Here is a 13475-nt window from a genome sequence, read left to right on the forward strand (position 1 = left end):
ATACTAGCAAACACTCAGTGTACCTAGTGGCATCCTAAACGTGGCTATTGGACTTTGCTATAGTCCCACTAGTGCAAAGACATTTGCAGCACCTCTGCCTGCATTGCACACTCCAACTCATTATAACTAAGCCATTATACTAGCAAACACTCAGTGTACCTAGTGGCATCCTAAACGTGGCTATTGGACTTTTGTCTAGTCCCACTAGTGCAAAGACATTTGCAGCACCTCTGCCTGCATTGCACACTCCAACTCATTATAACTAAGCCATTATACTAGCAAACACTCAGTGTACCTAGTGGCATCCTAAACGTGGCTATTGGACTTTGCTATAGTCCCACTAGTGCAAAGACATTTGCAGCACCTCTGCCTGCATTGCACACTCCAACTCATTATAACTAAGCCATTATACTAGCAAACACTCAGTGTACCTAGTGGCATCCTAAACGTGGCTATTGGACTTTGCTATAGTCCCACTAGTGCAAAGACATTTGCAGCACCTCTGCCTGCATTGCACACTCCAACTCATTATAACTAAGCCATTATACTAGCAAACACTCAGTGTACCTAGTGGCATCCTAAACGTGGCTATTGGACTTTTGTCTAGTCCCACTAGTGCAAAGACATTTGCAGCACCTCTGCCTGCATTGCACACTCCAACTCATTATAACTAAGCCATTATACTAGCAAACACTCAGTGTACCTAGTGGCATCCTAAACGTGGCTATTGGACTTTTGTCTAGTCACACTAGTGCAAAGACATTTGCAGCACCTCTGCCTGCATTGCACACTCCAACTCATTATAACTAAGCCATTATACTAGCAAACACTCAGTGTACCTAGTGGCATCCTAAACGTGGCTATTGGACTTTTGTCTAGTCCCACTAGTGCAAAGACATTTGCAGCACCTCTGCCTGCATTGCACACTCCAACTCATTATAACTAAGCCATTATACTAGCAAACACTCAGTGTACCTAGTGGCATCCTAAACGTGGCTATTGGACTTTGCTATAGTCCCACTAGTGCAAAGACATTTGCAGCACCTCTGCCTGCATTGCACACTCCAACTCATTATAACTAAGCCATTATACTAGCAAACACTCAGTGTACCTAGTGGCATCCTAAACGTGGCTATTGGACTTTGCTATAGTCCCACTAGTGCAAAGACATTTGCAGCACCTCTGCCTGCATTGCACACTCCAACTCATTATAACTAAGCCATTATACTAGCAAACACTCAGTGTACCTAGTGGCATCCTAAACGTGGCTATTGGACTTTTGTCTAGTCCCACTAGTGCAAAGACATTTGCAGCACCTCTGCCTGCATTGCACACTCCAACTCATTATAACTAAGCCATTATACTAGCAAACACTCAGTGTACCTAGTGGCATCCTAAACGTGGCTATTGGACTTTTGTCTAGTCACACTAGTGCAAAGACATTTGCAGCACCTCTGCTTGCATTGCACACTCCAACTCATTATAACTAAGCCATTATACTAGCAAACACTCAGTGTACCTAGTGGCATCCTAAACGTGGCTATTGGACTTTGCTATAGTCCCACTAGTGCAAAGACATTTGCAGCACCTCTACCTGCATTGCACACTCCAACTCATTATAACTAAGCCATTATACTAGCAAACACTCAGTGTACCTAGTGGCATCCTAAACGTGGCTATTGGACTTTTGTCTAGTCACACTAGTGCAAAGACATTTGCAGCACCTCTGTCTGCATTGCACACTCCAACTCATTATAACTAAGCCATTATACTAGCAAACACTCAGTGTACCTAGTGGCATCCTAAACGTGGCTATTGGACTTTTGTCTAGTCACACTAGTGCAAAGATATTTGCAGCACCTCTGCCTGCATTGCACACTCAAACTCTTTTTAACTAAGCCATTATACTAGCAAACACTCAGTGTACCTAGTGGCATCCTAAACGTGGCTATTGGACTTTTGTCTAGTCCCACTAGTGCAAAGACATTTGCAGCACGTCTGCCTGCATTGCACACTCCAACTCATTATAACTAAGCCATTATACTAGCAAACACTCAGTGTACCTAGTGGCATCCTAAACGTGGCTATTGGACTTTGCTATAGTCCCACTAGTGCAAAGACATTTGCAGCACCTCTGCCTGCATTGCACACTCCAACTCATTATAACTAAGCCATTATACTAGCAAACAGTCAGTGTACCTAGTGGCATCCTAAACGTGGCTATTGGACTTTTGTCTAGTCACACTAGTGCAAAGACATTTGCAGCACGTCTGCCTGCATTGCACACTCAAACTCTTTTTAACTAAGCCATTATACTAGCAAATACTCAGTGTACCTAGTGGCATCCTAAACGTGGCTATTCGACTTTTGTCTAGTCACACTAGTGCAAAGACATTTGCAGCACCTCTGCCTGCATTGCACACTCCAACTCATTATAACTAAGCCATTATACTAGCAAACACTCAGTGTACCTAGAGGCATCCTAAACGTGGCTATTGGACTTTGCTATAGTCCCACTAGTGCAAAGACATTTGCAGCACCTCTGCCTGCATTGCACACTCCAACTCATTATAACTAAGCCATTATACTAGCAAACAGTCAGTGTACCTAGTGGCATCCTAAACGTGGCTATTGGACTTTGCTATAGTCCCACTAGTGCAAAGACATTTGCAGCACCTCTGCCTGCATTGCACACTCCAACTCATTATAACTAAGCCATTATACTAGCAAACACTCAGTGTACCTAGTGGCATCCTAAACGTGGCTATTGGACTTTTGTCTAGTCACACTAGTGCAAAGACATTTGCAGCACCTCTGCCTGCATTGCACACTCCAACTCATTATAACTAAGCCATTATACTAGCAAACACTCAGTGTACCTAGTGGCATCCTAAACGTGGCTATTGGACTTTTGTCTAGTCACACTAGTGCAAAGACATTTGCAGCACCTCTGCCTGCATTGCACACTCCAACTCATTATAACTAAGCCATTATACTAGCAAACACTCAGTGTACCTAGTGGCATCCTAAACGTGGCTATTGGACTTTGCTATAGTCCCACTAGTGCAAAGACATTTGCAGCACCTCTGCCTGCATTGCACACTCCAACTCATTATAACTAAGCCATTTTACTAGCAAACACTCAGTGTACCTAGTGGCATCCTAAACGTGGCTATTGGACTTTTGTCTAGTCACACTAGTGCAAAGACATTTGCAGCACCTCTGCCTGCATTGCACACTCCAACTCATTATAACTAAGCCATTATACTAGCAAACACTCAGTGTACCTAGTGGCATCCTAAACGTGGCTATTGGACTTTTGTCTAGTCACACTAGTGCAAAGACATTTGCAGCACGTCTGCCTGCATTGCACACTCAAACTCTTTTTAACTAAGCCATTATACTAGCAAACACTCAGTGTACCTAGTGGCATCCTAAACGTGGCTATTCGACTTTTGTCTAGTCACACTAGTGCAAAGACATTTGGAGCACCTCTGCCTGCCTTGCACACTCCAACTCATTATAACTAAGCCATTATACTAGCAAACACTCAGTGTACCTAGTGGCATCCTAAACGTGGCTATTGGACTTTGCTATAGTCCCACTAGTGCAAAGACATTTGCAGCACCTCTACCTGCATTGCACACTCCAACTCATTATAACTAAGCCATTATACTAGAAAACACTCAGTGTACCTAGTGGCATCCTAAACGTGGCTATTGGACTTTTGTCTAGTCCCACTAGTGCAAAGACATTTGCAGCACCTCTGCCTGCATTGCACACTCCAACTCATTATAACTAAGCCATTATACTAGCAAACACTCAGTGTACCTAGAGGCATCCTAAACGTGGCTATTGGACTTTGCTATAGTCCCACTAGTGCAAAGACATTTGCAGCACCTCTGCCTGCATTGCACACTCCAACTCATTATAACTAAGCCATTATACTAGCAAACAGTCAGTGTACCTAGTGGCATCCTAAACGTGGCTATTGGACTTTGCTATAGTCCCACTAGTGCAAAGACATTTGCAGCACCTCTGCCTGCATTGCACACTCCAACTCATTATAACTAAGCCATTATACTAGCAAACACTCAGTGTACCTAGTGGCATCCTAAACGTGGCTATTGGACTTTTGTCTAGTCACACTAGTGCAAAGACATTTGCAGCACCTCTGCCTGCATTGCACACTCCAACTCATTATAACTAAGCCATTATACTAGCAAACACTCAGTGTACCTAGTGGCATCCTAAACGTGGCTATTGGACTTTTGTCTAGTCACACTAGTGCAAAGACATTTGCAGCACCTCTGCCTGCATTGCACACTCCAACTCATTATAACTAAGCCATTATACTAGCAAACGCTCAGTGTACCTAGTGGCATCCTAAACGTGGCTATTGGACTTTGCTATAGTCCCACTAGTGCAAAGACATTTGCAGCACCTCTGCCTGCATTGCACACTCCAACTCATTATAACTAAGCCATTTTACTAGCAAACACTCAGTGTACCTAGTGGCATCCTAAACGTGGCTATTGGACTTTTGTCTAGTCACACTAGTGCAAAGACATTTGCAGCACCTCTGCCTGCATTGCACACTCCAACTCATTATAACTAAGCCATTATACTAGCAAACACTCAGTGTACCTAGTGGCATCCTAAACGTGGCTATTGGACTTTGCTATAGTCCCAGTAGTGCAAAGACATTTGCAGCACCTCTGCCTGCATTGCACACTCAAACTCTTTTTAACTAAGCCATTATACTAGCAAACACTCAGTGTACCTAGTGGCATCCTAAACGTGGCTATTCGACTTTTGTCTAGTCACACTAGTGCAAAGACATTTGGAGCACCTCTGCCTGCCTTGCACACTCCAACTCATTATAACTAAGCCATTATACTAGCAAACACTCAGTGTACCTAGTGGCATCCTAAACGTGGCTATTGGACTTTGCTATAGTCCCACTAGTGCAAAGACATTTGCAGCACCTCTACCTGCATTGCACACTTCAACTCATTATAACTAAGCCATTATACTAGCAAACACTCAGTGTACCTAGTGGCATCCTAAACGTGGCTATTGGACTTTGCTATAGTCCCACTAGTGCAAAGACATTTGCAGCACCTCTGCCTGCATTGCACACTCCAACTCATTATAACTAAGCCATTATACTAGCAAACACTCAGTGTACCTAGTGGCATCCTAAACGTGGCTATTGGACTTTTGTCTAGTCCCACTAGTGCAAAGACATTTGCAGCACCTCTGCCTGCATTGCACACTCCAACTCATTATAACTAAGCCATTATACTAGCAAACACTCAGTGTACCTAGTGGCATCCTAAACGTGGCTATTGGACTTTGCTATAGTCCCACTAGTGCAAAGACATTTGCAGCACCTCTGCCTGCATTGCACACTCCAACTCATTATAACTAAGCCATTATACTAGCAAACACTCAGTGTACCTAGTGGCATCCTAAACGTGGCTATTGGACTTTGCTATAGTCCCACTAGTGCAAAGACATTTGCAGCACCTCTGCCTGCATTGCACACTCCAACTCATTATAACTAAGCCATTATACTAGCAAACACTCAGTGTACCTAGTGGCATCCTAAACGTGGCTATTGGACTTTTGTCTAGTCCCACTAGTGCAAAGACATTTGCAGCACCTCTGCCTGCATTGCACACTCCAACTCATTATAACTAAGCCATTATACTAGCAAACACTCAGTGTACCTAGTGGCATCCTAAACGTGGCTATTGGACTTTTGTCTAGTCACACTAGTGCAAAGACATTTGCAGCACCTCTGCTTGCATTGCACACTCCAACTCATTATAACTAAGCCATTATACTAGCAAACACTCAGTGTACCTAGTGGCATCCTAAACGTGGCTATTGGACTTTGCTATAGTCCCACTAGTGCAAAGACATTTGCAGCACCTCTACCTGCATTGCACACTCCAACTCATTATAACTAAGCCATTATACTAGCAAACACTCAGTGTACCTAGTGGCATCCTAAACGTGGCTATTGGACTTTTGTCTAGTCACACTAGTGCAAAGACATTTGCAGCACCTCTGTCTGCATTGCACACTCCAACTCATTATAACTAAGCCATTATACTAGCAAACACTCAGTGTACCTAGTGGCATCCTAAACGTGGCTATTGGACTTTTGTCTAGTCACACTAGTGCAAAGACATTTGCAGCACCTCTGCCTGCATTGCACACTCCAACTCTTTATAACTAAGCCATTATACTAGCAAACACTCAGTGTACCTAGTGGCATCCTAAACGTGGCTATTGGACTTTTGTCTAGTCCCACTAGTGCAAAGACATTTGCAGCACCTCTGCCTGCATTGCACACTCCAACTCATTATAACTAAGCCATTATACTAGCAAACACTCAGTGTACCTAGTGGCATCCTAAACGTGGATATTGGACTTTGCTATAGTCCCACTAGTGTAAAGACATTTGCAGCACCTCTGCCTGCATTGCACACTCCAACTCATTATAACTAAGCCATTATACTAGCAATTGATGCTGCCAGTTTAAGGGCCGTAGTTGCATTGTCAGGGATATTTATTCTTTATTATTCTGCTGTTAATAAAGCTAGACCACCGCTGCAATCTACACCACCTCTCAATTTTTACTACCACATTTTCAGTGCACAATCTTGTCGCAATCAACATGAGTGGCAAAATGACAGATGCTGGTGGAAAGGGGAAGAGGCGTGGTGGAAAAGGAAAAAAAGGGTTTGTCCGTGGGGAAGGTGGCAAAGCTCCATTATCATCTGCTGAAGATAGACCATCTACCAGCAAAAGTAAGATGTCTACTACTTACCGTGGACAATCCGATGTGCTCCCTTTTTTACGGACACGAACAACAGGAACAAAGGTAGATGATGGCCAAAAAAGGAAAATGCTTGAATGGATCTCAAGTGGTCCAACAAGTGCCCTCTCAGCCACTTCAAGTACTGCATCCAAAAAACACCAGTCCTCTGAGTTGTCATCCCAATCAAACTTGCTTTCTCCCAGCTTTGAAGTCTCCATCAGCCCTGCACAGTATGGTGGAACTGAGATGGCTGAGTCTGCAGAGCTGTTCAGTCACACTATAGCCTGGGATTCAGAGGTCTGCTCCCAAGCTACAGTGAGTACAGAACAGGAAATGGTCTGCAGTGATGCCCAGAACCTTTGTGACTCTGATCAGGCCGTGAGGACCAAGTTCCTGAGCATAATGTTGACCCTTTGTCACAAACTGTAACACCTGTGGTTATAGACAATGAGGAACATACTGATGAAGATGAGACGCAGATACCCGATTGGGATGACAACCTAAATATTTGGTCAGGGCAAGAAGAGGCTCAGTCTGAGGGGGAGGGGAGTGCAAACACAACAATTGATGATGAAGTTCTAGATCCCACCTACTGTCAACCCACAGTCAGGCACTCGAGGAGGTCAACAGAGGTGGTGGAGGAGGATGCAACTGATGACGAAGTTACCTTGAGCCTTCCTGGACACAGTCGGAGTACTTGTAGCACGTCTACAACTGCATCCTCAGCCACCACTCTGCCTCTGAGCATTATTCGGGGTGGATCAACAGGTCGCATGGCCTCTAAGCCTTGCCTAGCCTGGTCCTTTTTTGACATAGAAAAAGATCGCCCAAATTATGTGATCTGTAAAATTTGTCATGGTTCTCTTAGTAGAGGTCAAAACCTCAGCAGTTTGACAACTTCTTCCATGAATCGTCACATGAATAAATATCATATGGCCCGGTGGGAAGCTCACCGTGCTGCAATGCGGCCTAGCGGAGTGAACCATCCACCGCCTGCCCCTTCCAGTGCATCCGCGCGCTCGTCATCTTCTAGGACTGTGGGGACAGCTGTCACACCTGTTTTTCCACCCACAACTTCCACCACTGTAACCGCAACAGGCAGTTTGCTTGGTAGGTCGTCAGTTGGTTTGGAAGGGGAAACAAGTGAGTGTGTACAGCTCTCTCAGACATCGATAGCACCAACGTTGGATGAAGGCAACATCATGTCTCCGCCTGCACTTTCCTCACAAACCTGCATTTTTCCAGGGACACCCTACTCAACACCGTCTACACACAGCAGCCAGATCTCTGTCCCTCAGATGTGGTCAAATTTAAGGCCACTTCCTGCGACCCATGACAAAGCTAAGAGGTTGACTCTATCCCTCTGTAAGCTGTTGGCTACCGAAATGCTGCCTTTCCGCCTAGTGGACACACAGGATTTTAGAGACCTTATGTCTGTCGCTGTGCCCCAGTACCAGATGCCTAGTCGCCACTACTTCTCTAAGAAAGGTGTGCCCGCGCTACACCAGCATGTCGCACACAACATCACCGCTTCCTTGAGAAACTCTGTGTGTGAACGGGTGCATTTCACCACCGATACTTGGACCAGTAAGCATGGACAGGGACGTTACATGTCGCTGACTGAGCACTGGGTAACTATGGTGATAGATGGTGAAGGGTCTGCTGCACAAGTCTTGCCGTCCCCACGACTTGTGTGTCAATCCTCTGTCTGTCCAAGTTCCGCCACTGCTTCTGCATCCTCCACCTCATCTGGGTCCTCCGCCCCAAGCCTGCCTGGTCAGGCCACCAGCGTTCTCACTGCGCAGAAGGAATCACGCACCCCTCATTACTATGCTGGCAGCAGAGCGCAACGGCATCAGGCGGTCTTTAGCTTGACATGTCTTGGGAATAAGAGTCACACAGCTGAGGAGTTGTGGTCAGCTCTGCGGTCCGAGTTTAATAAATGGTTGTCTCCACTCAACCGTGTGCGACAATGCTGCAAACCTGGGTGCGGCCCTTCGCCTGGGCAAGGTGACACACGTACCTTGTATGGCTCACGTGTTGAACCTTGTCGTCCAGCAATTTTTAACACACTATCCCGGTCTAGATGGCCTTCTGAAGAGGGCACGAAAACTGTCTGCTCACTTCCGCCGTTCAAGCACTGCAGCTGAGCGACTTGCATCGCTCCAGAAGTCTTTAGGCCTGCCGGTTCATCGCCTGAAATGCGATGTGGCGACACGCTGGAATTCAACTCTCCACATGTTACAGCGACTGTGGCAGCACCGCCGAGCCCTGGTGCAATACGTCATGACGTATAGCCTGGGCCAACGAGATGCAGAGGTGGGGAAGATCACCCTGATGGAGTGGTCTCAGATCAAGGACCTATGCACCCTTCTGCACAGTTTCGACATGGCGACGAATATGTTTAGCGCTGACAATGCCATTATCAGCATGACGATTCCAGTCATTTACATGCTGGAGCACACGCTAAACACTATTCGGAGTCAGGGGGTGGGACAACAGGAAGGGGATGAACTACAGGAGGATTCATATGCGCAAGACACAACAACATCACCAAGGTCCAGACGTTCATCATCACCAAGGCGCCAGGCATGGGACCATGGGGGACAGGGATCAACAAGGGTGCATGGTAGCAGGCGAGATGTTGAGGAAGGTGCAGGAGAACATGAAGAAATGGAGGACGAACTGTCCATGGACATGGAAGACTCAGCAGATGAGGGAGACCTTGGTCAAATTTCAGTTGAAAGAGGTTGGGGGGAGATGTCAGAGGAAGAAAGAACGGTTAGCACCTCTATGCCACAAACACAGCGTGGACTTGGTCCGCATGGCTGCGCAAGACACATGAGTGCCTTCTTGTTGCACTACCTCCAACATGACCCTCGTATTGTCAAAATTAGAAGTGATGATGACTACTGGCTTGCCACACTATTAGATCCCCGGTACAAGTCCAAATTTTGTGACATAATTCCAGCCATAGAAAGGGACGCACGTATGCAGGAGTATCAGCAGAAGCTGTTACTCGATCTTAGATCGGCTTTTCCACCAAACAACCGTGCAGGTGCAGGGAGTGAATCTCCCAGTTGTAACTTGACAAACATGGGACGGTCTCGTCATCTTCAACAGTCTACCCGTACCAGTAGGACCGTATCTGGTGCTGGTAACAGCAATTTTATGGAATCTTTTCATAATTTTTTTAGACCCTCCTTTGCAAGGCCACCAGAGACAACAAGTCTGATACATAGTCAACGGCTGGAGAGGATGATACAGGAGTATCTACAAATGAACATCGATGCCATGACTTTGCAAATGGAGCCTTGCTCATTTTGGGCTTCAAATCTAGAAAAATGGCCAGAGCTATCCAGTTACGCCTGGTGTCATCCTGGGGACGGTTAATTATGGCGTATTTTTGAATGTGCTTGATGCAAATCTAGCTGTGAAGTGTACAACTGGGGCACAACTGCTGCCACTGAAGGGGTGGGTGTGTGTGGGGCCCAATTTTTGGAAAAAAGGGAGACTCCGCTTGGAGTAACCCTTGCTTACATTGTTTTTAAAAGGAGCGAAGATGAACAAGTCATGGTTCAGCAAAGACTTTGCTACCTACCCCGGTGTCATCCTGGGGACGGATAAGAATGGCGTATTTTTGAATGTGCTTGATGCAAATCTAGCTGTGAAGTGTACAACTAGGGCACAAGTGCTGCCACTGAATGGGTGGGTGTGTGTGGGGCACAATTTTTGGAAAAAAAGGGAGACTCCACTTGGAGTAACCCTTGCTTGCTGTGTTTTTTAAAAATGATCCAAGATGAACAGAGCTGGGGTCAGGAAAGACTTTGCTACCTACCCTGGTGTCATCCTGGGGACGGATAAGAATGGCGTATTTTTGAATGTGCTTGATGCAAATCTAGCTGTGAAGTGTACAACTAGGGCACAAGTGCTGCCACTGAATGGGTGGGTGTGTGTGGGGCACAATTTTTGGAAAAAAAAGGGAGACTCCGCTTGGAGTAACCCTTGCTTGCTGTGTATTTTAAAAATGATCCAAGATGAACAGAGCTGGGGTCAGGAAAGACTTTGCTACCTACCCCGGTGTCATCCTGGGGACGGATAAGAATGGCGTATTTTTGAATGTGCTTGATGCAAATCTAGCTGTGAAGTGTACAACTGGGGCACAACTGCTGCAACTGAATGGGTGGGTGTGTGTGGGGCCCAATTTTTGGAGAAAAAGGGAGACTACGCTTGGAGTCACCTTGCGGTGTTTTACATGATTTTAGAAGGGCGTGCCATGCCTATATCTGTGTGTCCTCCTCTTTTTCCTTGTCCAGCTGTTTTGTTTTCGCATGAGTATATGTCCTTGTCACTTTCCCATGTGTTTGTGTTGTGTTGTGAGTTGTTTGTCACCTTTTGGACACCTTTGAGGGTGTTTTCTATGTGTTTTTATGTGTTTGTGATTGCCTGCCATTGTTTCCTATGCAGTTTGAGTTCGGTTCGTCGAACGTTCGACGAGCCGAACTCGAACGGGACCTCCGTTCGGCGAACCGACCTCGAGCTGAACCGGGATGGTCTCTAGTTATAAGACAAATTTTTCCTTCCAAAAATTTGGCAGGAAAATGAGAGGTGCGTCTTATAATCCAAATGTATTTTACCAAGGGGGTGGTGGAGCGGGGTCACAGGAGGCAGGGGAAATGCTGGGGGCAGTGTGCTGTTCTGCGGGCTTACTATGACCTGTGCGCTGTGCTGTGGGCTTACAGCGGGCAGTGAGCTGTGCTGCAGGCTGTCAGGCAGGGGCTGCTATTCTGAAAAGTTTGGTCATGTGGGCTTCAAATAATGGCGCCCAGAGTCGGCGCATGCGCAGCTGGAGCTCTCGGCTGAAGATCTCATCTGTGAACGCGCCGCCTCCAGACCATTGATCTCCTTGTAATGGACTCAAAGTGAACCTTTTAGGTCCCATATGCATTCTAACCTACAAGCAGGGTGATGTGTGGCCTAGTAACCCCTTCCTACCCATCACTGTGTTGTAATATTGTGTAATATGAATGTATAAAAAAAGTTTTAGAACTTATGTCTTCCCTATGTAAATAAGCAGAGGGTCCGTGGGTGTTTGCGTGCTTTCTGTGGTATTACGCCCCTTGTTGGAGTGATACCGTGGATTTAAATGAGTGACGTCACCGTCAACTCCTGGAGATCCCATGCGAGTGAGCTTGCAATTCGCACAGCCTTCTTATCTGGGTATTTACTTGTTGGTTTCACAAGTGTATTGTGCATGATCAGAAGACTCCTGCGGTTCTGACCATGCGCAGTGCGCATCTAAAGCCGTAAGTAAACACCCAGATAAAAAAGGTGCGCGAATAAGAAGTGCACACGTGCGGGATCTCCAGGAGCTGATGGTGACGTCGCTCATGTAAATCCACAGTATCACACCCACACGGACGTGATACTACGGAAAGCATGTAAACACTCACGGCTCTAAGCGACGCCCAGGGGACTAGACCCTCTGCTTATTTACATAGGGAACATGTAAGTTATAAAACCTTTTTTTACAAATTCATATTACACAATATTACAACACAGGGATGGGTAGGAAGGGGTTACTAGGCCACACATCACCCTGCTTGTAGGTCAGAACTCATATAGGACCTGACAGGTTCCCTTTAAGGAAAATGGCGCCCAGAGGTGGCGCATGCGCACATGAGATCTCAGCTTGTCATTGAGCTGATAGCTCAATCTTCATACATGCTGACTCCGGGTGCCATTTCTTTGAAGCCCGCACCGCCGACAGTTTCTGGATGTTCCTTCTGCCTCAGTGCCCGCAGCGAGCATCTGTGACTCCCACCGCATTTTTCGCAGCATCGCCGTACTCCACCACCATCCTTGCCTGCTGTAACCCCACCCCACCACTGCTGCCGTCCCCCCTTCGGTAAGACACCATCGAATTATAAGATGGACTCCATATTTTTTCCCCCTTTTTTTCTCTATATTTGGGGTGTGCTTATAATCCGGTGCGTATATTAAAACGAAAAATACGGTAAATCACACATTTACATCTTCTTAATATTCTGTATGGTATGTCACATGGTAACAGGATGCCAAGTCATATGCTCATATTTTATATGTGATAATTGATGCTTCTTAACAGTGACAGCTGTGTTTTATTTCTTCTCTAGGTGTTGAATGTTCTACATATAATCATGTCAAAAAACAAAGGCAACTTCAACACCCTCCACTCCGTCCATTTGTGAGATGACGCTGTACAATGGACCATCACGGATCACATTGTGCTATTTTGCTGTGATATCTATTTCGTGATCACCAGGATTATACATTTTCTGGCTTACACAAACATTTCATTTAAATATTTGTAAAATAAACATATTTTTGTATTATACATTCACTTGTCATAACTGTATTATGGATTGTTGGGAGTTCAAAGAATAAGTGAATAAAAATGTAAATAAGCTTTACAATTGCAAAGATTGAAAAAGAGAAGCTATAGCGATAGTAATAACTTTCCCTTCTATAAATCGTTATCGCGTGGAATGTAATCTTGATTTTAATTTAATCCTGCACTAAAACTGCAAACTTATTTAAAATCCAAATTGAAGTGATCTCCATCACATACAGTAAATGATAAAATCCTGGTCTATAACAA

At 45.6% G+C, this 13475-nt stretch overlaps 1 protein-coding gene across 1 annotated transcript in view; it reads left to right on the plus strand.

Moving 5' to 3' along the window:
- Window positions 1–13161, plus strand: part of LOC142250610 (uncharacterized) — a 130385-nt gene extending 117224 nt beyond the window's left edge. Inside the window, exon 9 of the mRNA XM_075322795.1 lies at window positions 12991–13161. Within this exon, the coding sequence (XP_075178910.1) occupies window positions 12991–13065 (75 nt within the window). The 3' untranslated portion in view covers window positions 13066–13161. The remainder of the gene's footprint in view (window positions 1–12990) is intronic.
- Window positions 13162–13475: the final 314 nt, after the last annotated feature.

The sequence above is a fragment of the Anomaloglossus baeobatrachus genome, chromosome 9 (assembly GCF_048569485.1).
Source record: "Anomaloglossus baeobatrachus isolate aAnoBae1 chromosome 9, aAnoBae1.hap1, whole genome shotgun sequence".
Lineage (NCBI taxonomy): Eukaryota > Metazoa > Chordata > Amphibia > Anura > Aromobatidae > Anomaloglossus > Anomaloglossus baeobatrachus.